At 40.1% G+C, this 23837-nt stretch overlaps 1 protein-coding gene across 1 annotated transcript in view; it reads right to left on the bottom strand.

Annotated features, from left to right (window-relative positions):
• The window catches only part of tnr (tenascin R (restrictin, janusin)), a 65715-nt gene extending 49151 nt beyond the window's left edge, over positions 1 to 16564 (bottom strand). The window contains exons 1-8 of the mRNA XM_054626802.1: positions 16484 to 16564; positions 14353 to 14575; positions 14105 to 14205; positions 12934 to 13096; positions 11675 to 12151; positions 4257 to 4376; positions 3966 to 4109; positions 2663 to 2778 (exon numbers count right to left, since the gene is read on the bottom strand). Coding sequence (XP_054482777.1) covers positions 2663 to 2778; positions 3966 to 4109; positions 4257 to 4376; positions 11675 to 12151; positions 12934 to 13096; positions 14105 to 14205; positions 14353 to 14575; positions 16484 to 16564 — 1425 coding nt within the window. The remainder of the gene's footprint in view (positions 1 to 2662; positions 2779 to 3965; positions 4110 to 4256; positions 4377 to 11674; positions 12152 to 12933; positions 13097 to 14104; positions 14206 to 14352; positions 14576 to 16483) is intronic.
• Between the last annotated feature and the right edge of the window lie 7273 nt (positions 16565 to 23837).

Here is a 23837-nt window from a genome sequence, read left to right as displayed (position 1 = left end):
GCAAGAGGGGCCCGGGTTCAATTCCCGGGCTGGACAACCTTCTGTGTGGAGTTTAAATGTTCTCCCTGTGTCAGCGTGGGTTCTCTCCGGGTTCTCCGGCTTCCTCCCACAGTCCAAAGACATGCAGCTAAGGTTCATTGAAGATTCTAAATTGCCCGTAGGTGTGGATGTGAGCGTGAATGGTTGTCTGTCTATATATATCTGCCCTGCGACAGACTGGCGAACTGTCCAGGGTGTACCCTGCCTTCGCCCATTGACAGCTGAGATCGGCTCCAGCACCTCTGCGACCCTTAACTGGATAAGCAGGTTAAGATAAGGATAACCACCGCTTCACCTGCCTTTATCTTAAATAAGGTGCTGGAGGTATCAAAAAGCTCAGAGAACACTTATTTTTAGCTATCGGTCTAAAGGACCTTCATCAGAGCATACATGGTTCAGCTGGAATGGCAGGTGCAGAAACAAACAAATCACATTCCAATCACTGTATGCAAATAAAAATGTATTCTTTGCAAACATTATGATAAACAGATTCACTCACAAAGAATGAGGAAAAACAGCACAGAACTACTTGGTATTATTGAGAAAAAAAAAGAAAAGAAACATAATTATTGTGTTTCATTTTCTTCATATAACGCCTTCTTTTGACATCCTTTATATTGCATATAAATAGACAATTCTGGGATGTCATACTGATTATTTCTTCTGTAGAAAGTAGATTCAATACAAACTGTGAGGTATGTGGCAGCAGAAATCTCAGAGGGGACATCTTAAAACCAGAGCAAATAAAACATTGCTGGATACTACTAAAGGTAAGAGTGAAAATATATTTTCTAATTTGGGTACACATTAATAATGATACTATATTTTTTGAACCTATATAAAGGATTACAAGCTGTTTGAAATGCAAGGAGTTTCCGTCACACTTTATCACCTGATTTCTTCAACAAGATGCCGCTTCAGAGGCTCAATTGAGCCCTAAAGATTGATTTTTCAGTTATTGCCTGACTCTGTCTCGTCTTCCCAGGAGTCAAGGAGAGAGTCACAAAGTGCATCTGAACAATGTTTAAGGCATGATATAAAATCAGGTCAAGTCCATGTACACAATATGTGAACACATGCTGTATTTAAACAGAAAACTGCATATTTGCACAGCCTCATTGTGTGTCCTGACCTGTTAGCTTTGCACATTTGCTTGACCATTCAACATGAATCACGTTGCTGAGACATTTCAGGGAAACGTCAAACAGTTATGCAAGATTATGTGTGTGTTTCTGTGTGTGTGAATATAGTAAAACAAAAGCTACAACTGCTTCTCTAACAAAAACAGAACCTTTTTTTCTTAAAAGGGCATTTCCAGGAAACTGAAAAAACTCTTGCGTCCTTGATAAATCATAAAAATCATTACTGAGAATATTTCTCATGGCCATAAGTGACTCTATACTATAAGAAGTAATATAGCACTAGCCCAAATTATAACATGACATGGTATGGTAGGTTTGTGCTGGCTGTATGATGTTTCATTGGAGCATCAGATATAATGTAGCTGTTTCTAACAATGTTCACGGCAGGTCTCCATTCTGGCCCTGACTCTCTCTCTCTCCCTCTGTTTCCCTTTAACAGAGGAGTGAGTTCTGTGTTTGCTTGAATAGGCCAATGCTTTCATGCCTACTTCCATTACAAGATTGTCAAAATTCACAATCCCCATTGCTGGATTAAATCCACAGGGGGTGGGACTGCCAACTCATAATATGATTTGCCCCGTGCCTGGAGCGAGGGAGCAAACGCGTGGAAAGATACAGGGGGGAACGTTTACAGAAGAGGATGGAGAGGAAGACAGAGGTGAAGGAGGAAGAAAAGGACAAAGGGTATCTTCGACCAAGAGGTGGTGGATTGAATGTAGAAACAAGAGATTAGGAGAAAAAGGGTAGAGGGATGGAAAGTGCTAGAAGATGAGAGTCATGAAAGATTGGGAAGAAAGAAAGAGGAAGGCTAAAAGCAACAAAATGAAATTAGGACGCCCACTGTTATTTTTTAATTCACAAATGTTCCATCCTTAAAAGTGATTGAAATAACACAAAAAAAAGCATCTCAACATCAGATTTGAGGCCGGACCAAAGGATATCTCCCCCGAGAACACCTTAAAGGAGAAAACCAATTACTGTGAGAGGGCATGAGATTAGAGTGCAGTGAGTACCTGAGTTTACAGCGGGAATTAGAAAGAAACAGGTTTTTGCTTTCTGGCTTTGAACCTGGCCCTGCAATGGCTTTACGAAGGGTGTTTCTGCAAAAGGGTTTAATGGCTCATCCTCCTAATAGCCAATAAGCTTAAGACAATCAGCTTGTCTAATTCAGTATGGGCCTCAAGCTGAGCGAAAACCCCAAGACAACCTAAATCCATCCAGTTATTTCTCTTCCTGTTTCTACACAGGAATTCAAAGTGATTGGAATTAATGAGATTTTCAAAATAAAAAGTCAGTTTTTCCTTCTGTTCATCTCAAACACAAGGACAGTTTGGGTGTCTTTCAGCATGCTATAGTGCTGTAGTCTTACATTACATTACACTGACAGGTGAATTCACAAAGAATGGTTTTATGTCGATGTTAGCAGGGCCGCCATGTGTCTTTTGTGAGTTAACCCGCATGTTTACACAGCTCTACTCTACCTTGGGGATGAAGCTGATCTCCCATCCATCGAAGGAATAGTAGAAGGGCAACCACTGGACCTCCACTGACGTCTCTGTGATGAATTTGAAGACTAAACCATCCGGATTGGAGAGATCTGTAGAGGTAGCCAGAGATGTATTATTTTTCTTCAGTGACCCACACAGACCATAAATCACTACTTCATCTCATGCTGAAGGTGACCAGTGCTGAACCTTTCTATTTTACATACATTTTTCTGATCTATTTTTCCCTCTGTCTTTATTCATTTTCAATGTTTTGATCACCCTGACGTTGCACTAAATGTTTGGATTGGCAATTTTATTTATCAAAAATGTGCTGCTTGTATAAAGTGATGACCATCTGCCTCCCCAAAAAAGATTTCCTTTTTTTCTGACCACTGAAAGTAGGCATAGCTCTGATGATTAGTTCATTAGTTTAAAACAAATGACTCATATTAACAAAATGCTAAAATTACTTTTTTTCAAAAGCAGCCATGTCCTCATAAATCTTTCCAGATAATCAAATACTACATTTCATAATTAAGTTTAGCAGTGACAACCCAACAAATCATATCACTAAAGAAAAATGGTTGCATCAAACTTAATTGCCCTAAATTGACTTTATAACTCCAAACTCTGCTATCACTGAAATTAAACTCACTTATCTGTGAAATGGAGGAAAATTTTACCAGCCAAGACCGAGTAATGGCAATAGTATGTAGCCAGCTGATGTAGAGTGGATAGAATATTCTATACATTATTGAAAACAGGCTTTTACGTATTTATGGGATTTGTGAGTTTTGATACCCTTATGAAGCATGGAATAGTATGTTGTTCTAGCAGATCCAATGACCTGCCCTTAACACCGGCCAGGAGGTACACATTCAGAAGGTGTTTGTGTGTGTGTGTGTGTGTGTGTGTGTGTGTGTGTGTGTGTGTGTGTGTGTGTGTGTGTGTGTGTGTGTGTGTGTGTGTGTGTGTGTGTGTGTTTTTTGAGTGACATCAAGCAGGTGTTACATTTGGGCATCATAACCAGTGGGCACATAGGAGCAGGTGGCATTCTCACTCAATTGACACTGAGAAACATCTTCGGGAGGATTTAACCAAAAAAATAAAAAAGGTGAGAGACAGGTTGTGTGTGTGTGTGCATCCGTCTGTGTCCATGTGAGAATGTGTGCACGGCCCACATTGAGGAATTACATTTATATTCTGTTGGTGATGAACCAAACATTGCCTCAGTGGAATATGCTTCATGGCTCCCATGAGTACATTTTGTCAAAACAAGCCATGGGGCTGCACTTACAGGTCGACACGGTGATGCTGGCAGGGACGCTGATGCTGTTGTTAATGACAGCGAACACGTTGATGTTGTACTCCATGCCTGCCTCCAGGCCTGAGATGGTGTAGGTGGTGGTATTGCCTGGAATCCTCACCTCTAGTTGCACACCTGACAGAGAGACGGGTAAAAAGATACACTGGTACATTCTTTTTTTTTTTTATAGAAGTTGTGTATGCTTTCAAGACATTTTGAATCAACTATAACTTAAATTACAACCTTCCCTGCCTCCAAAGGCCAGCATAGCTCTGCACATACCTCCAGGGCTGCTCGGTGTGTAGGTCACTAAAAAATCTGTCAGCACAACAGACCCCTCCCACTCCACGTCAACTGTGCAGTCAGTCACGCCTCGTATCTTCACATTCATGGCCGGTGCCACTGTTGAGACAAAAAACAAAACAAAATATGAGTAAACACTTGCTTTTTGTGTGTGTGTGTGTGTTTTGCATTGATATTCATAAAATGTAACCACTATATCAGCTTTAGAATGGCTTGCTAGTAAATCGCATGTGTCATAAGCTTGTAGTTAGCCATTGCATTTATATAGCAATGTTTTTTACATCCATAATTCCTTATTTCAGTTCACTTGTGCATTCTACTTGCTAAAGGTTCAACTTTCTGAAATCTCTGAGTTAAGTATGAAGCAAACCATTTCAACGCTGATGGAAACGGAGTCTAACAGACCATGGTTGACAGTTAAATACTGATAAAATTGCTTATGCACTTTTTCCAGCACCGATGGCTAATTCCTTATGCACGCTGTTATCAGCTACAACATCAGGTAGCGCCCCCCTCTCCTACTGCAGCACCTGATCCCCGGACATTGGGGGCCAAATTTCCTATACAATTATATATATAATATATATATATATATATATACTATAACCAAAGTACTTAAAACTATTGCCAATGCACACAACTTTGCTACATTTGCCATTATCTCGCTAACTAAAAACATTCTCTGCATCCGTAATCTTTAAAACAAGACCATATGACAGACTGCACTGTGTGGCGTAGTGTTTACAAGAAAGGGAGAAGCACTGTCATTCACTCGGGCTGGAGTGGAGATCGTCAAGCCATAAGCCTGAGAGGTGGTGTTGAATGTAAATGAGGAGGCATAAACAAGAGTGTTTACAGCTCCCTCTGCCAAAAACAACGAGGGGGAGGAGGTGGGGAGAAAGGTGAAGGACATAAAGGAGGACAAGACAAGACAGAAAGTACAAACAGTTTGAGTTGGAGACACGACGAGACGGGATTCACAGACAGACAGAGGACAGAAGAGAAAAAGACGAGACAAGCTGAGCCTCGGTGAGTGACCGACTAACATAAAAAAGAGGGTTAGACGGGAGAGAATAAGGTTGAAACAGTAAATGAGAGACAGAGAGGGGGAGTAAAGGGAGTGTGATAAGCAACCCAAACCCCCTCAACATCTCTGCCTCCTGTGATTCAGGAATTCACAGCACAGCACTGAGTTCTCCTTGGGGGGGGGGAACCTTTGGACACTCTAGTAGCTGTTTCAGCTCCTTCCTCACACACTCGACAGATGGGCACAAGCTGCACAGTAGTCCGCTCATTTGGAAACATTGAACCTGCACCAGGGACTAATTCTGCAGCATTCAATTAGCTAGATTCATTTCATCAATTAGACTCAGCTGTGTCACGTATATGAAGGGAATAACAAATCAAAATGAAGGAACAATAATCCGTGGAATAGAAGAAGAGTGATCGAATGAGGTCATGTGAGGAGGCTGAACAGACGAGCTGCTCCGAAGTCATTAACTCCCGTAGAAAGTGAAGGGCAAACTCTCAAGTCGACACTTCTTCTTCAATGCTCCTCTGGAAAGTTAGTTAGAGGAGCATATTGATGAGCATACAGCAAACATAGAGAAGCACTGAGACATCTCACCTTGTTGTTTCTACGTGAAAGGTCATTAACGTCGAGCTGTTCATTTGAATACAAATATGTTGTTTAATCTATTGTCGTCCGGGACTGGTTCAACCTGACATCCTATCAACATTTCTCAACCGCAGAGCAACAACAGAGTTTCTGACCTTTGTGAGTGGGACAGTGTCCAACTTCAGGAGCAGTTTTCAGATCCCGACTAGATCAACTTGTTTTCTTTCTTTCACTTTAAGCACATTTTGTTCTTTGGCTTGCCTACAGGGTCTTAGGATGTCAAACAGTTTAAACAAATTCCCCCAGTTAGAATATAAAGACAAATAATTACCAGACCTTATGGTGAATCTGAACAGAACGTGTAAAGTGTAGACATGTAGCAGAAAAGCAGCCTCTACATAAATGTGATGTTATAAACACACAGGTTATATCATTTGCAAATTAATTCATGTGTTGAAGGTATTTTTCTCTTTCTCAGGCATGTATATTTTTAAAGGTTTGTTTCAAAGGGGCAATTTACTGAAGGTTATTCACTAATCTTGCCTGTGGTCTTTAAGTCTAATAACATCTAATCAGTGTGTTATCATAGGCAGATATGGCAGTATGTAGTGAATTAAAACCTAAAAGGTAAAACTCCAGCTGACAACGGAGGTCAGTGAATCATCAGAGGAATAACTTTATGTGATGGAAGTCTCTTGTTAATTTGCTTGGGACTTAACTGAAACTTGGAGTGCAATATTTTGGCATGTGCGTGTATTAGAAAACAATTGAATAATACAGATTTTTAATGCTATTTTCAGTTTTTCACCCTTGAATTGGTCAAAGATTTAATCTGCTGTTGCTGAACTAAATCCCATGACATTGACCACTGTGTTAGGAGATTTTTTTCCTTGCTCCAATTGGTCAAAGATTTAATCTGCTGTTGCTGAACTAAATCCCATGACATTGACCACTGTGTTAAAACATGATGCCTCTGACCATAGCTTTCTTGCAGATGCAGAGTCATTAAATAAATAAAAAAATGTAAATACCATGACCAAATATTACAAGAGGTCTACAAATAAGTTTGGGGGATATTATATATACCATCACATATAGTTTACATATGAAGTAGTTTTGAATGACTATGGGGCATAGATTGTTTAAAGGAAAGTACGTATTATGTGCTCCTTTTGTAATACTCATTGTGAGACTACTTATGATTATGTGGTGTTCATATATGATACAAACTAGAAACTTTTTTGGGTGTTATATAGTAATATCTCACTTGAAACGAACCCCTCCGCATTGCAGATTGTCATTTTTACCTGCTCTAAATAAATAAACTATTCATGTAAAGGTTTGAATAAACACCTCCTGGGTGCATAATATGTATTATTGTTATCTTAGTGTACATCTTCTGTAAAGTATATCCAAATAGACACACCACGTATAATAGCTATAACGTTTCATAATTGGTGAAACATAAAAAAGCTGCCGTTATGCTAAACCTGTTGGGTTTCCTATACTGAAATGCAATTTTGGTTTCTTATCCTAAAGCATCCCAAAAATGAGGAACACACTAGACTTTAAGAAAAGTTTGTGTCTCTTTTGGTTGTCAAAACACATACTGTCAAAGATCCTTTGCCATACAGGGGGGGGGGAAGATAATCAAATTTCAGTTCAGTGCAAGAGAATGGTTCCGGATATTGAGCTGCTTTTGTCACAATCTACAACACAATTTCAGTCAAACCATGAAAACAGTGTGAGATTCTCAAGCTGAAGAGGCAGACTGTGAATGGCACAAAGATATATTGTGTCCTTTCGCCTGCAGCTTAAGTTATTGTGTGAACGTGTGTTGAGGTGGACTGTCACCTGTCTGTCAAAGCCCTATTTATATCACAGTTAATCTGCCTAATAATATAACTGACAGACACAAAGTAACATTATAAAAAGCCATGCTGTTCATTTAAAAATGATTGATGCAATACATCAGCATAGTTAATCAAAATAAAGACAATAAATAAACACGTATAGGAGACATCAAACTTCTTTGTAGTTTTGATACGCCACACACTGCAGAACTTTAAAGCCGTATCACAGCTCTGAGACTCACTCATTTGTGAGAAATGTAAATGTCAGTTGTCTCCACCGCCGCACTCAGAGGATGTCAACAACGTGAGAATGTCACCGCTGTTTTTCAACTGTAGCATCAGATCTCATTGAAATGATTGTAGAATTCCTCTGCCGCCAAGATTAAATGCCACTCTTCAGCACTAGTTGATCTCTGCTTTGTGGGTGGATACATTTTTATGTAAAGATTTACTGTGTCCTACTCTTACGCCTGGAACATCCCATTTAAATTCAACAGCCTCCATAATTTGTCATAGTGGGGGAATATTGGCCAACGTAATTGAAGCAAAAATATATCCCGCTTTCTTCAGCTTTTGATAACATGAAACACTTAAGCCTGTCACCCTACAGGTCTCTGGTAATTGAACTGCTCCGTTTTGTATTCAGCGAACTATCCCCTACCAGCATTGGCTATTTTAGCCTCTAATTGCAAAGAAATAAGCAATTCGGACTCCCTCACTTTGAGTAGATAGTTGATGGGATGACAGCTCTTCTGTCTGTCCTCATCCTTCACTTTTTTGACAGCTGCCTCAAACAGCAGAGCAGCATCTGATATTTTGGTTTGAAGAGCTCGGTGTGAACAAAGGGGGAGCTCGGCTCAGAACACTGTCTCAGCTGCAGCTAATGTAGCAGCTCTCTCCCGGGATGAAAGTGACTTTTGACAAATCCTGTTACACCTTCTGATGTCCGGCAAGTCACGTGATCCGACACCTGCATTTGAAGCACAGTGGGGTTTGTTTCTCAGGTCTGCACGGTTGCTAAAAATGATAGGGCATAGCTTTCAGGCCAGTGTACCCGACTGCTGCAGCAGTAAGAGAAGGAGAGAGCTTAGCATTTATAAATCTATGGAACAAATCAGATCCATCTACCTGCTCTGTAAGTGGCATGAAGCATCATGGGTAAGAAGGTTTATTTCTTATCTAAACACTACACTAGGCAGTTTAATTAATTGCTTCCTTTATTGTTATTGAGGGTGTTGCGATAAATAAAATCCCCCTCTGTAGCTGTAATCTGTCTGCAAACTCTCAGCACTCCATGGCACATGAATGCCATTACCCACGGTTATGTATTTGCTATATTTTGTATTAATTGCTTGGATTAACTAGTTGCTTAATCAATAAGTCAATCTTCATAAAATTAATCATTAACCAATTGATTATTGTTTCAGTATTATGTACGAATAATTCTAAAATTTGAGGATTTGCAGCTGAATTCAGTTTTATATCACTGTCAGGGATGAAAACACACTTAAAGTGAAAAAGAATGCAACAGCGTAACATCACATAACCATGTAAGTAAGGCCTGTTTTATATGCTTATATAAATAGGAATTTTCATAAGGGTATGGAGTGGCCAGCCAGGGAGTAAAGTTTTTGGCGTAAAGCTCAAATTTGCTGTCCTCTGCACATTGTAATGCCATTCTTCCTTCATTAACACTGATCTTAATTGTTGCATATTTTAATGAGTTTGCCTTCCCCATTGTAAACATGTGAAGAATTACTGTAGAGGAGAATAAGACTTCAAGTGTGTTTGAACCCACACAGTCTGTAAATAGCTATTCATATTTAAAAACAGCCTAATCCTGACTGGTCAGAACTTTTGTTGTTAAGTATAATTATACCCTATTTATAAGCTTTTATTTATTTATATACACCTTGACTGTAAGATTTATCAAGATATGCCAAAATGATAGTTTGAGTATTGTTTTACTAGAAACGCAAATTGACTATTATATTATTATTTTAGCATCTTATCCAGTATTTGTATTAGTTTTAAATTAAGTGACTGCAACCTTTGTTTTCCTAAGAAGCCTGTATAATGAAGATGTCGCCTGAGGATGTCCCCTGTTAAGCTATTCTTAATATATTTTGTCATCAATTATTTTGCAAATATTTGACAAACACTATAGACGACTCTCTGCTTTATGCTCGTCAGGACACAACCTCCCAGCTGAGCGGGTCCGATACAGACTCAGAAGAGACTCGTTTCTCAAAGAACATGCTCGCATTGTTTTGAAAAGCAGTCTAGTGTTTGTAAAACGTACATGCCTAGCAGATTGCAGCTTGTTGGACAGAACTATTTTATTAGAATCAAAAATGAACATAATAAAGTTGGTGGATTGACTTTAATGTGTACTCAGCTGCTTGGCGACAGCTGGCGTTTAAGTTGAGTGGTCCTGTCACTCGCCACTCAGAATGAGCCATACAGTGCAGTGAGTGAGTGGTGTATTAAAATAAACTCAGATCTGGATTCACCCAAACTGACGTGAAAAAAAGCTACATTCGCATTAAAAAAGTAGTTTGCAGCCCTGATTGTAAAATGCATATCTTTAGTTTTTTTGTTAGTCAAATATTCTGAAGACGTCACTTTGAGCTCAAGGAAATTGTGATTGCAATTCTTCTTCTGACATTTTATAGTTTATGTGTGACACATTAGTGTCAAATATACACTATGTCAGTATATTGGACTTTTACACCCATCACTATGAAAATCCACTCCAAACATCACCGTACTGAATATCACATTCTGAGGACATCTAACCGTGTAAGGGCGTCCGAAACTACATTTTTTAACGTTAATAATAACTTACCATTTGCTGGTGTTATTTATCTGTCTTCCTTTAAAACACTTTGTGTCACAGTTCTTCCTCCATACTGTCAGTAGTTCCATACTCCCTGTCACTCTGTCTCACTCACCTAATTGGCTCACTCTGTTCACCTGCCTGTCACTCTCTCTCAGTTCACTCCGGCCACTCCCAGTTCCACTTCCAGCTCACAGCCCAGCCCCCTCTCTCTCTCACCACACTCTCCCTCACTCATCTAATCAGTTTCATGCAGTGCACCTGTCTGCCACACCCACCTCATCAGCACCATCCCTCTCACCTGCTCACTCTGCTGCACCTACACCCTGCAGTATAAATGCCCCACTCATTCACACACTTGCTGCCAGATCGTTCGTTGTTTTCATGCTACACTTTCCAGCAATTTCCCGTGGACTGATTTCCCGTTGCCGACCCTGCCTGTCTGGACTTCCCTGCCTTGCCTCTGCCCCGGTTAACCGACTCAGCCTTCTGTCCCCGACCACGAGATTAGCCTCCGCTTCCTCTGGTTTCCGTCTGCCTGATCCCTTGCCTGTTTCCCACTGTGAGTCATATCCTGCCTGTCTGTCTGCTGTGTTCTCAGCTTCAAATAAAGCTCCAGAACTTTATCTGTCTCCTCGTCGTACTGCTCTTGGGTCCACACACCAACCGTGACACTTTGTGCTGCATTTCTTTTACAAATCAGTTATTTTTTATAGAATTGCTCCCACACTGTAGGTTAACCAGATAAAAGACACACCGAGATGCCAATTCTAATGACACTCACTAGTCTGTAATCTGAAGTGTGCTTTCAATGTCACCAACAAATAACCTAAGAGATAGTTCCAGCAATTCATGAAGAGAAAATGTGTCCACATTCCAGTAAATAGCTCTTGGCAATGCAGGCACTCAATCTAACAGTGCAGCTGCTCAAGAATTCAGACTGAACTGTCTCAGGGTCACAGAGTGTCATTGTGGGAATCTGAAATCTTCTGGGAGTTGAACCACAAATGTCTTACAAACTATTTTTAGCACTTGACAACAGTCGAGAGGATCAAACGGATCAAAAGGTTAGAAAGTAATATACTACCAGAGTTGCAGTCATCTCCAGCAAAGCCATCCTGGCAGATACAGAATCCCTCCTTGCAGACGCCCTTCTTGCTACAGTTGTTGGCGCAGTAGACCAGCGAGCAGTCCTCTCCCACGTAGCCGGGCCTGCACTGGCACGTCCCGTTGATGCACATGCCCTGGTCCGAGCAGTCGTTGAGACACCTCCCGACCATGCAGTCCTCGCCGGTGAAGGACTCTTCGCACACACACTCCCCGTCGATACAGAGCCCGCGACCCGAGCAGTCCGAGGGGCACCGCGGCTCCGAGCAGTTGTCGCCACCAAAGTCACGGTCACACACACACTCCCCTTCCACGCAGACACCCTGGCCGGAGCAGTCGTCCGGGCAGCGAGGCTCGGAGCAATTTTTGCCGGCCCAACCTTCCTCACAGATGCAGCCGCAAAGGTCAAAACTGAAGCTGCCATGGCCACTGCAGCCTGGGACAAAGTCCAAATGACCTGGGTAAAAGATGTATATATTATTATGTGACAAAATGATGCTCTATTCAAAGATGATAATGCAATCAAACCTAAAGGGAAAGTGTTTTGGAGGGATATTACTTCTTTTATTTTAATATACACTTAGAAATTAACACATCCAATCCTCTTCATGCTCACAGTAGGACTGAGTACTAGAAAGACAACACATCATTGGAAACCTGTCTCATTTTGTTCATTTCCATCTAGCCACCGTCCTCTCCAGCTGATCATTTCATCCTCATTCTGATTCACATCGTGACTGTTGGAGATAATCATACTCCCACTGAAGAGACGGCGCATTTTCAGAAACTATTTGAATGGGGTGATGGAGTCAATAGAGCAGATCCTTTAACCATAATATAGCCTATAACTCTATCCATTCTCGTCCCCTCATATTATAATGGTAGCATCTCCTGAATAGTGAACAAAAATTTTCTCCACACCTTTTAAACCGAGACTACATGTGAAAAAAAAAAAGACGCCCTCCAGCATTATCATTCTGCTGCCGTCTGTCTCCTCTTCATTCACAGTATAAACAGTTTTTTTTCTACATCTTTTACTTACAGCACCTGTTTTTTTCCATTTTTTTTTAAAATACATTTCTTGCAGCTTTTTTGTATCTTTCCTTTCAAACGCCTAATGGTTTACACCAGAGTTTTAGTTTTTTTTGCAAATATTGTAAGTAAAATGGTTATATAAACAAAAACAACATCCTACGGCTTTCTCCATATACTTTGTTGTCATTGTTTTACAGCCCTCACCCATGGCTGAGCTCTCCCCGCAGCATCCAGACCCACACTGAGCTCTGAGCAGGGAAACTTCTCTCTCCAGCATCTCAACCCTGGTGGCAAGTTGCTGGATTGTGGTGGTTGACGGACAGCCACATGCTGCTTTTGGGATGTTGATGCGGTGAGTGAATGTAACCTGAAGAAAAAGAAGAAGAAAACAGTATGGTTAAGAAGTGCATATTGACACCTAAGGGAGCTAATTAAGCTTATAGTGAAATTTATTCCAAAATTATTGGACAATGCAAATTGTGGTAACCCTGAATTGATACTTCACCTCAAATCTATTATTTTAGGTATCAAACACCTACCTCTAGCCTTGCAGGTTTAGAAAAAGCAAATAAATAGTATATAGTTTTGTCTGACAGGAAAAACTGAGGCCAGCGTTTTCATGGTGTCATAAAAAAATCCAAATGTCCGTAGAAGCGTATTATATTATCCACCCCTATACAAAAGTCGGAGCAAAGGGTAGCCGCTCTAATAAGTGCAAACCAACATAGGCGCCTACAAACAAGCTCAGCCATGTGTGAGATTTCAGTGGGAGGTGGTATACGTGTGGCCAAAATAAGAATGTGACTGGAACATTAGCATATAGATGGACAATAGAGGTGTGGGTTATGGATAGTTTGTGACATATGTTTTGTTTTGTATGCAAAACAGTGTTCTCCTTCTTATGCAAGACACATTTTGGAGAAATCTGACAAACGGTGCTGTAGTGGTTTGACGATATCCCATTTATGTTTTAATACTATAACTTTTTCCATCCTGAAAATGTGTAACTATCAGTCTGTCAATTGTTATGGACTTGAATTCATAATGACTACAGCCTCTAAAGTCAGCAGTGCTGTGGAGTTTGGCTCTCAAAAAATTCTGCTCTTTTGTTTTGGTTTTGGGTGAATTTACACTTTAATTATTTCTCAGCTAACCAACATATCAGCATAAATATCAGTATGTAAATGACTATGTGGGATGAAACAGATGTTGTCCTTTGCGTAACGCATTTGCTGTCATTTACGTGCAACATGAGGCAGTCTGCCTAAATCACTCACAAAAAGTCTCTTCACACCCCAGTCTTGTGTCATCATAATCTCTGTATAACTCTCTATGCTTAACAGCTACTTAAACAAAATTCTGCTACAACACATACCTGGCTGTCTGCATCCAGCGTCTGCTCCATGTATTCTGTTGGTCCACTGGGATCCATCGGTCCCTCCACAGAAGGTCTGGATCCCAACTCAGCACGAGAACCTTTGGATCAAACAGAAAAGGGCTTAAAAGTGTCTAAAAACAACACGTTTGTGTGTCTCTATGTGAACAAGAGGGGCCTCCAGGACAGCAGATAAGACGACTAGAGCGAGTTTAAACCCAAACACTCGATCGATGAGAAGCCCTCACCATCTCCTGTGGCAGGTGGTGCGGAGGCGTCCAGGTCGACAGAGCACAGAGACTCCAAGGGTACATTGATGTTGTAGATGTGGTTAAAGACCACGGGTTGCTCCCGCAGGGTCTCGTTGGCTGAGGAAGCGGAGGGGGGTTGATCCCCCCCTGGGGTCTGTCGCCTCACTCTGGTGGTACGAACCAGCTTGTTGTCTCCTGATGGAGCAGCATGAACGGCGCCCTGCAGAGAGAGACAATATGAAACAAAAAACACTGCACGTGGTTTGGACTGAGGGTTTTGTTTTTGTCCTTTATACCTTGTGTTTACAGAAGATGATGGAGTGAAGACTAAGATAACAACCCAGGGGGGACAAAAAAAATACAAGATGACACTAATACACAGTGTATGACAGATTTACTCACTGGTTGGCTGACAAAACCGATTTTACATTCAAATTTTGGGTCATTTGCAAAAGATTTGGTGACAGTTTAGTATTATAAGATTTTGCTTTCTATTTTCTGGCAGAAAGCACATATTATTTTGAAGAGTAGCACTATCTGTGTATCACTGATAGATTGTAAAAACCCATTCACTGTACAGCCATTTTCCAAATATAGCTTAGCAACCGTAACTAGTCACAGCAGGTCTGGAAAGATTTGGACTTCTCCACATTTTGAAGAGATCTACATTGCACTGTAGTAAGAACAATGCTCCAATTTTTAATAGTTTTGAGGGTGTATGTCTTTTTTGGCCTTTCCAAAGCTAAAACACAGTAGTAGATGTGAAGGGAATTGATTAAACTGTGTGATTATCTTCTCAAATGTTAGCGAGTAGCTTCCAACTAACCACGCATTATTTTTGAGGCACATAATTAACGAACTACATTAGTTAATGGGGTTACAGGTTACAGTATTTCCTCAGTGTGGAAACCAGTCCTGGATGCTATTTCAGCTAATGTTAGCAACTTGTTATTTGGTAAAGTTTACAGTTCAGCAACCACATCCAAGAACAAGTGTGTGAGCAACCAAGTAATTATAAAATAAGTAAAATAATAATAATAATTTGTAATCTTACGCTTTTTATAATCATACTTTTAATACTAAAGTAGTTCTAAGCTGCAATACTGTATAAGAACACTGCTGTTTCCTTATTTCCATGTCTTCATGGCTCTTGAATTGGTGATGACGGTGAATTTTTTGCTTGGCACATGCGACTTTGCTCTCAAGCTTTGTATGCATATAGCCATCATGTGCATAGACCCCTTTTTACAAGACTTTATTTTAAAACAGTTGGAAATAAATTATAAAAAAAGAAGCCTTTCAACCAATTAATGGAGCTAAAGTTAGCTTAATAAGAAAGGTTGCTGGGTAATTACAGCGGTTGACATTTCAGCCGACGACATCGACGGTCACTGGCTAGCATATGAGTTACCTGCTTTTGTCTACCTCTGTCTAACAGCAGGAACTATTCTTTACTGAGAGTTTTGAGTGGTAAATCTGCCACCATTATCACAGCAGAATGTATATGTGCATAACAATGCAAGAATGGAAAGCTCGACAGAAGTAACAAGGCGGGCGGCTGTGGCGTAGTGGAGAGCAAGGTTGTTCTCCAATCAGAGGGTCGGTGGTTCAATACCCGGCTTCGGCAGTCGATGTGTCCTTGGGCAAGACACTTCACCCCAAGTTGCTCCCGAAGGCTTGCCATCGGTGTGGACTGGATGTTGCATGAATGTTAGTTAGAGTCTGATGGTGGCACCTTGCATGGTAGCCTGTCATCAGTGTGTGAATGGGTGAATGATATGTAATATACTACTGATTGTAAGTCGCTTTGGATAAAAGCGTCTGCTAAATGACTGTAATGTAATGTAATGTAAGAGTAACTATGGAAAGTTGGGCTTAATGAACGATTAAATACTTTGTTCTTGGTCGCTTATAACAAAAATATTTGTACTTTGTAGGGGCAATGTACAGGAAAAAAACACTAAACTTCAAATCAAACTGGACAGTGTGGATTTGTGCCCAGAGTCAAGTGGTTAACATGGCTGCCAAAAATAGTACATTGGAAATAAATAATTTATATGGGGGGAGAAAAGCCCTGGGCAGCTCAGGGAAAAATGGACAGGGCTATTTTTTACCTAACAAATTTTACCTGTAGAGCAAGATTCAGAGCAAAAGCAAGGATCCAGATCGCTGTGGGCACAGTGGCCCTGTGATGCTGTGCCAGTGGCATGCTGGGAAGAATCCTCACCACTCCTGTGCACTTACACCTGCAGACGAATGAGAGGAAGAAAAAAAGAAGAAAAAGCAGTCAGTGATGTTGTTTGTGTTGCATTAAAAATACATAATGTAGCTGTTCCAGTGTAGTTGTGAGGTGTGATAACATGGAAACAAATCTGTTTTTGTGTGTTTGTGTGTGTTCAGTCCCACTGCCATCAGCTTATCCTCTGTAAATGGTAAATAAATGCCTTTGATCTGATGTGAAATAATTGGCTTTAGAAGAAAAAAAAGAAACTGCTCAAGGGAGTGTGGAACTGGCTAAGAACCTTTGAATGTGTTTCATTGTGCAATACCAAATATTTGATCTTTCCACTTGGGAGGAATACAGAAATATTTTCTCAGGGAGAGAGGATTGATGGAAGAAATTCAGTAGAGAAATGATTTGAGTGATGCCGTTATCCCCTCTCCGTTGAATGGGGAAGTGAGAACGGGGACACACTGAATAAAAGCCGCTCAGACGTAAAAACTGATGTGGATCCTTCAAGCCGACAGTCACACGTCAGAACGGATAAAACGGTGCTGAGCTGAGGTTTGCCTTTAATGTGGCTATTTGAACTTCTTGAGTTTTGTCACCATCAGTAGCTGAATCAAACATCTCACTCAACCTGCTGAGATCTATCTTGCAAAGTGCGTCGACAGCTGGAGTCTTAAAAGTACGAGGACAAGACTGAAAAGCAGTTATATGTGGGTACGTTCACGTGTCACAGCAGTAAATTTAGAAGAACGATTCCCTTGAGTTTTAGCATGTTCATGTATCTGTGTATGCGTGGGAAGAAGACTGTTCAGATGAGCCTGTGTAGTCTGTATCCAAGAGCCTCCTTCATCACCAGAATGCATCTCATGTTGATGAGGCAGGCTTCTGCTCTCAGCTGGTGCCTTTTGTGAGGGCCAGATGGAAGTCTTCTTATCACACCTAACTGGCTCTGCCTTTTTTTCCTGATAATTTATGGTGGAAATGTTGAAACATCAGTGTATCAGCACATAAAGGAGAAACAGGGAGAATCGTGTGTGAGCCAATCGTCCTTTTAATTGATGCATACTCACACTGTTCACAGTCACACTTCACTTTGAAGATCTTTGGCACCCCGCTGAACATCAAGGCAAAGTGGAACAACCTCTGTGTACGTGTGCGAGGCAGCGTATGTGTGTGGTGAACAGAACCATTCACATAAAGAATGTTGACACATACATTACATCATAAAAGTCCCGTTGGGGAAAGATAACTGCTGATACGTTACAATCTACAGCATGCCTCGCTTCAGACGGGGCCACTAATGCTTTTAACAATGACTTTGTCCTTGATAGAATAGACTCCTGACCAATGGCTTCGCTCCACTCTGAAGAGATGGAAAAATGTTCTACTTTAAAACCCTCCCCTCAAGCGTGCTGCTGTCTGACACGACACGAGCCGTTTAACTGGGGAATTCACCAAACAAACGAGAAGCATGCTGATGATGAAGGAGTGAGATGGACAAAGCCAACTGGAACCATCTCGTTCACAGCCATTAGCTGGGGCTGCGTCCCTTCGGCTAGCTTCAGTAGACGGCTCCCATGCAGGCTTAAAACACGTGGTGATGACAAATGACACTGCACAGATGTTTTGCTCACTTCCTGTAACATGCATGATGGAAAACAGCTCTCAGATCAATCCTTGCCATATCTATGTTTAGAACAACAATGTTTCCAATAGCAGATGCCGATATTTGTGTTGTGTATTTCAGTTTTGTTGTTTTTTATCCTTCTTCTGTGCCAGGGAAATATTGAAAACTTAATTAAAAAATAACTTTTTAAAGTCATTCAGCCATTTTATTACAATATCTTTGAATGAGCCCAAATTCAATCATACAAATCTATGAAAAATGTAATGTTTAATATAACCTTCTTTCACTTGAAAGAGAGTATTTTGGGGGAAAATATAATTGCTTCAAAGGGCTTTTTAGACTGCTATACAACCTATTTAATAAGAAGATTTTTTCAATACTTATATGGCCCAAAGAAAACTATTTTTTTTTAATGAAAAATAAATTAAATGTAAAGAAAATGTAGAAAAGCAACAAAAAAGAGACATTAATAAATACAATTATAATTATCTTTCACCTTTTGTGTTTTTCATACAGAATATAATGTTCTTGTGTTTCCAGTAAGCCCAACTTTCAGTAGGCATGGGGCTAAAAATGAGCCTCTGTATGAAAGAAAATAATCACACAGTGCATCACCTCCTTTGAATATTAATAACAAAAGGAGAGAAAAAAATGACTGCCAGCCTACTACAGACTAAGATACATGTTTTTCTTTATAAGGATAAGCATCACTCTCACCCAAGATGTGAGCCTCAGAGCTAAACAGCCGCTCACTGAGAGCAAACTTGAAAACAAACAACACAGGCGCACGACGTGTGCACTCTCATGTCTTGAGTCGTGTCCATATAGTGTCTTTTTGTCCGAATCAGCAGCTGCTTCTGATGTTGGAGTCAAACCACAAATATCTTAAACATCAGTTAGCCAGCACAAAGTTGTTAAGGCTGGCCACTGCCATCAGCAAATGTCATTGAACTTGTTGAAAGTTCGATGGCGGTAAATAAGGTGAATATCAGTGAATACCTATAAATGGTTTCATCCCTAGTTGCCATAGTATTGTGTCTTACACTTGATAGTCCTATCAATACTGTATTTAAGGCCGATAAAATCCCCTGACATATCAGTCACCTTTGTTTTTCCTAAACACATAACATTATTTTGCGAATGATAAAGCGATTAAAATGAATAACTTTTAAACGTTTAACTGACCATAAGAGTTTTGCTTTAATTTTTGTATGTAAAACCTAAGCAAAACTATGAGGAGCGGCTTTTCACTTAAATTAGCTTACCTTAAATGAGCCTGGGCTGAAATTGTGGCTAGCATGCATGTAAGGAACTTATTTTGTAGATTAACAGGTTAATGATCGGTGAAAAAGTTTTGGACCTTTCATTAAATCACTTCCTGGATACAACACTGTATTTTGATACAGGGAAAATATAAACGTGCTGGAAAGAAAAACTTCCTTAATCTTGAATAATCTGCATTGTGCCTTTAACAATAAATAAATACAAATATTCACATTAATAAATACATTAAAAAAAATCAGCTGTGACTTAAAAAGGGCTACCAATATTTCAGACAGGCTCTATGTTATACCAGTGTACATCACATTCTGAAGCCACTTCCTTTGACAAAGAAACAGAGGTAAAAATAGATTTATCTTGAGATTTAAGTGTCATGCAACCTTCTTATCTCACTATAGCCAAAAGAGAAGTTTCGCTTTAAGGCATACTGCTTTTGAACGCCTACCAAATATAGACCCATACAGTACATTAACAGTACCCCATACATAGTTTTACACTGGCAATGACACAAGTGTGAAAGAGTTTCAAAGTCACAGGGTAATACTTTAGTCAATGGGTCATGGTGAAAACTGATGCCCACAAGCATTTCATCGCACAACGAGAGGAGTTTCTTTTCATGGAGGCTCAATTAAGCACAGACCCACTCATTCAGAGTGAAGAGAATCAACATGCTGCAGGCACTAAAAATGTACTCACTTTTTTTTTCCCAGCAGAGAGAACACACGCACACGAGCACACTGATACATATGCCTTCAGATTTACAGTACTGCTGCATTCAGTCATATCCGCACGGGACATCCACACTCAGAAGCACATAATCACACTGCCATGTAATCGAGTGTTTTTAGCCCTTCATTTTTATATCTCCACCTGCCTTGATGGTAGTTAGATCTGTCAGCAATCTAAATGCTTTCTAAATGTGCAAGTACAAAAAATGGGCAGCTGCATAGGGGAACTGAGCGTGCAGGTGTATGTGTGTTGCGGCATATTTACAGCTAAATATTGTGTGTGTGTGTGTGTGTGTGTGTGTGTGTGTTCAATGACTCTGTCTGAGAATGCTCAGAAACAATACTGTCGCTTGGTGTATTTTCATGAGATAAATTGGAGGAGTTTACCCCGTGGGGCTTAAATGAAACTGCCTGTTCCAATTATATTAAAAACCATCAGGGTGCTTAATGCAGCATCACAGAGGAGAAGGTAAAATATTCCTTCTATACAAAAGAGGACACTCTGCGAAATATTCCAACTTTTAAATGAACCACAAAAACCAGCATGCTTAAAAGTTGAATGTAAAAAAATCACTTTCATCTTGTCTGTAACTTTTTTCATCTTTGTTAGATTACATTTCTCTCCGAAGTGAGCTTTTGATATTTTTTTTGTCTTGAATCTTTGAAAATATCTTTCTCTTTTATCCTGCTCTGGTTTACGGGCAGGAGAGTCGATATCAAAAGAGAATTTAATTTAAAAATGCACAGTGTAATGACACTGATACAGTAATCCAATCCTTGTCATGGGCATACTTCAAAAAGAGTCTTATCACACGCTGTGGATACAGATGTGCTGCTGGATACAGATGTGCAGCTGGATAGTGCTAAGAGCTAAATGACATGAAGAAGTGTATCTTGGCTTTATAGTAAAGAAGGCTAAAGAATATGGAAAAAAATGAGAAAATGTGTTGAAATGACTTGATGTAAATGCTGGTCTAAATAATAAATGAATTTCTAAAATAGTGTCAATAAGTTTTAATGAAGAATTCTCAAAGCTGTATTTTAATAAAATGGAGTTATAATGGAGCATGCTAGGCGTCTTTACAGATCCCGGCTGAACAAAGTCAATTACAGATATAAAGAGAAACATCTTGCTGGGAACATTAGCTTTTCGAAAGACAATAGTAAACCACTCAGCTTTTTCCTAAGGGAGAAAAATAAACATTAACAGACCAATACCATTACATTAGTGTCTGATCTTTCCCAAATAGCACCCAAAGGTACATGAAGGTCATTAGTGCTTACACTCTTGAACACGAAGCATAACCCATTTAATGTTTCTGCCACAGAATGAGAAAATGGAAACAAAAATATGAAGTTACAGTCAAATGTGAATGGAAGAAAAACATACATCTTGCATTTATTTTTATATCTGCCTTTGATTTGACATTTGTACGGATGATATTGCTGTATTTCGCAGTTTACTAATTTTAAAAAAACAACAAAAAATGCCTGGTGCTACAGACTTTTATTGTTGCATTCATGAAGTGAATTAGCTGTTGCGACCTAAGAATCAACTGCCCTTTCCTGGCCTTTCTCCTGATCCCTTATTCCTGGACTTGTCCCGCCATCTGAATCCGCCGCTAGCTAGCTAGTTTTGATCTATTTTAAACTTTAGCAATGTAGCATAAGTAGACTTTACAACTTCACATCACTGTTTTTCTTCTGTGTTTTTATGATCTTGACATTTCCAACCACACTTGACGGAAGCTTCATTCATTTCTCAGCAGCTAGACAATAAAAAACTGAAGAACATTGACGTTTGCTGGGGCTTGGTTCTGAAAACACTCAAATTCCCTACAGAATTGCTCCAACAAGCATCCATGTAGTCAGTTGTTACACAAACTCCTGCATGGTTGGAGTAAGTGTTTATGTTTGTTTTTTTACCTTTATAAGGTGTTGCTTTTTTTAAACTTGCAAATGCAAACCTAAAAAAGCCCTTGAAGGTTTGTGAGTTCTGGGCAGATCCAACTTAGAACTTTAGATCTAGTATAATACTTTTACAAGCCTCTCCAGAAGGCTAACAGATGCATAACTTAACTCAAGGATTGGAAAAAGAACAATATTCTTTTGCCCAGCTCCATCAACATGGCCTCTGCTCATGCTAAAAAATATAAGCAATGAATTCTGCAATGGACAGTGTGCTCATTGTACAAACTCCAACGACACACAGAGTTGTTTATGGGCCCCACCAGTGAAGAACTATTGTTTTAAATGGACCTGTCTGGCATTTTGGTACCTTACCAATTCTGTTACTGCTCTGAACTATTAGAAGAGACAGAGTAGGGGGGGCATCTGTAACAAATAGGCAGCGCTGTGCAAATTTCACTTCAGGGATTACTGGCTTTTGTGGTCGCACACTCCAGGTCAAAAGCTCACACTGCAAAGGGTTCAATGCAGCTTTGTGGCTTTTTCGGATTTAAAGACTTACTTATCCTTTTAGTGGATTATATGTTGGGCTATTTAACCTTCATAATCACACTGTAAATACTTTATTAGGTATACCTACAAACTATTGGATAGGAGGACCCGATTTTCTCCCCAGAAAGAAACATTTTACATATGCTGGGGATGCTCATTAGGGATTTTGGTCAATTCTGACTCTTTAATCTGTAAGGTTTCTGTATGATGCTATCATTGATTTTAGTTTCTAAACCACACATTCTCTCCTGTTTCACTCCCTTAAATCAGAGGAGACAACAGATGTCACTGTCATGTTTCTTGAATCATCCGGAGATAACACACAGAGCTCTCATCCCCTCACTTGTTACTCTCCTCCCTTGTGTTTTCTTTTGACCTCTCTCAGTGATAGCTTACTTTCTAAAGACAGCGCTGCCACTGACTTCACGATTTTTGTTTATTACTTTATCCGCTGTACAGTCTGTGGCAGTCACAGCAACTCCGCGAACATCACACGTCTTGCTGATTTTACGCTCTAGTCTAGCAGCAGCTGAACCTCTTGACCCTGTCTGCATACATATTCAGCTGCAGTCACATCATTTGGTGTTTAGAGGAGCTGGCATTCCGAAAAAAGTTTATGATATAAAGAAGCCACTGACTGTATGTCCCTCAAGCAGGAGAAAAACAGCTAATTTGTTTTTGTTACACATTTACCAATGTGAATGTAATGCAATGAAGTGTGGATGCAAAGACTCTGCCGCAGAAGTGGCTGCAGGTTTTTACAGGATGTCAGGACTAGTTCCGCTTTTGAAGCAGGTGACTTTATCTCACTTAAGACAAAAGCTTTTTCGTTTTTTAATAAGAGATGTAAAGATTAGAGCTGTTGCCATAAAGGAATTCCCCCTGCAGTGATAATAAGGAATAATACGGAAAATATCCACAGAAAAAAAAATCTCGGCACAAAGTAGAGTACTTGCTCTGGATGAAGGGAAGGCTGAAGCACGTAAGGGGAGAGGACGGTCCTGCCGGTCTATGTGTATTCATTTCTCCTTCATTGTTGTTATTGTTCTGAACTTACGGCCTAATGCAGGATGTGAAGGGCTGGTCATTCTGGTATGCGTCCCACCACTCTTCAATTGTGATTGGACGGCTGGGTGACACTAACAGTAACAAGCTC

The sequence above is a fragment of the Anoplopoma fimbria genome, chromosome 3 (genome assembly GCF_027596085.1).
Source record: "Anoplopoma fimbria isolate UVic2021 breed Golden Eagle Sablefish chromosome 3, Afim_UVic_2022, whole genome shotgun sequence".
NCBI lineage: Eukaryota > Metazoa > Chordata > Actinopteri > Perciformes > Anoplopomatidae > Anoplopoma > Anoplopoma fimbria.
Note: the sequence above shows the minus strand (reverse complement) of the source record. Positions and strands in the feature narration are given on the sequence as shown.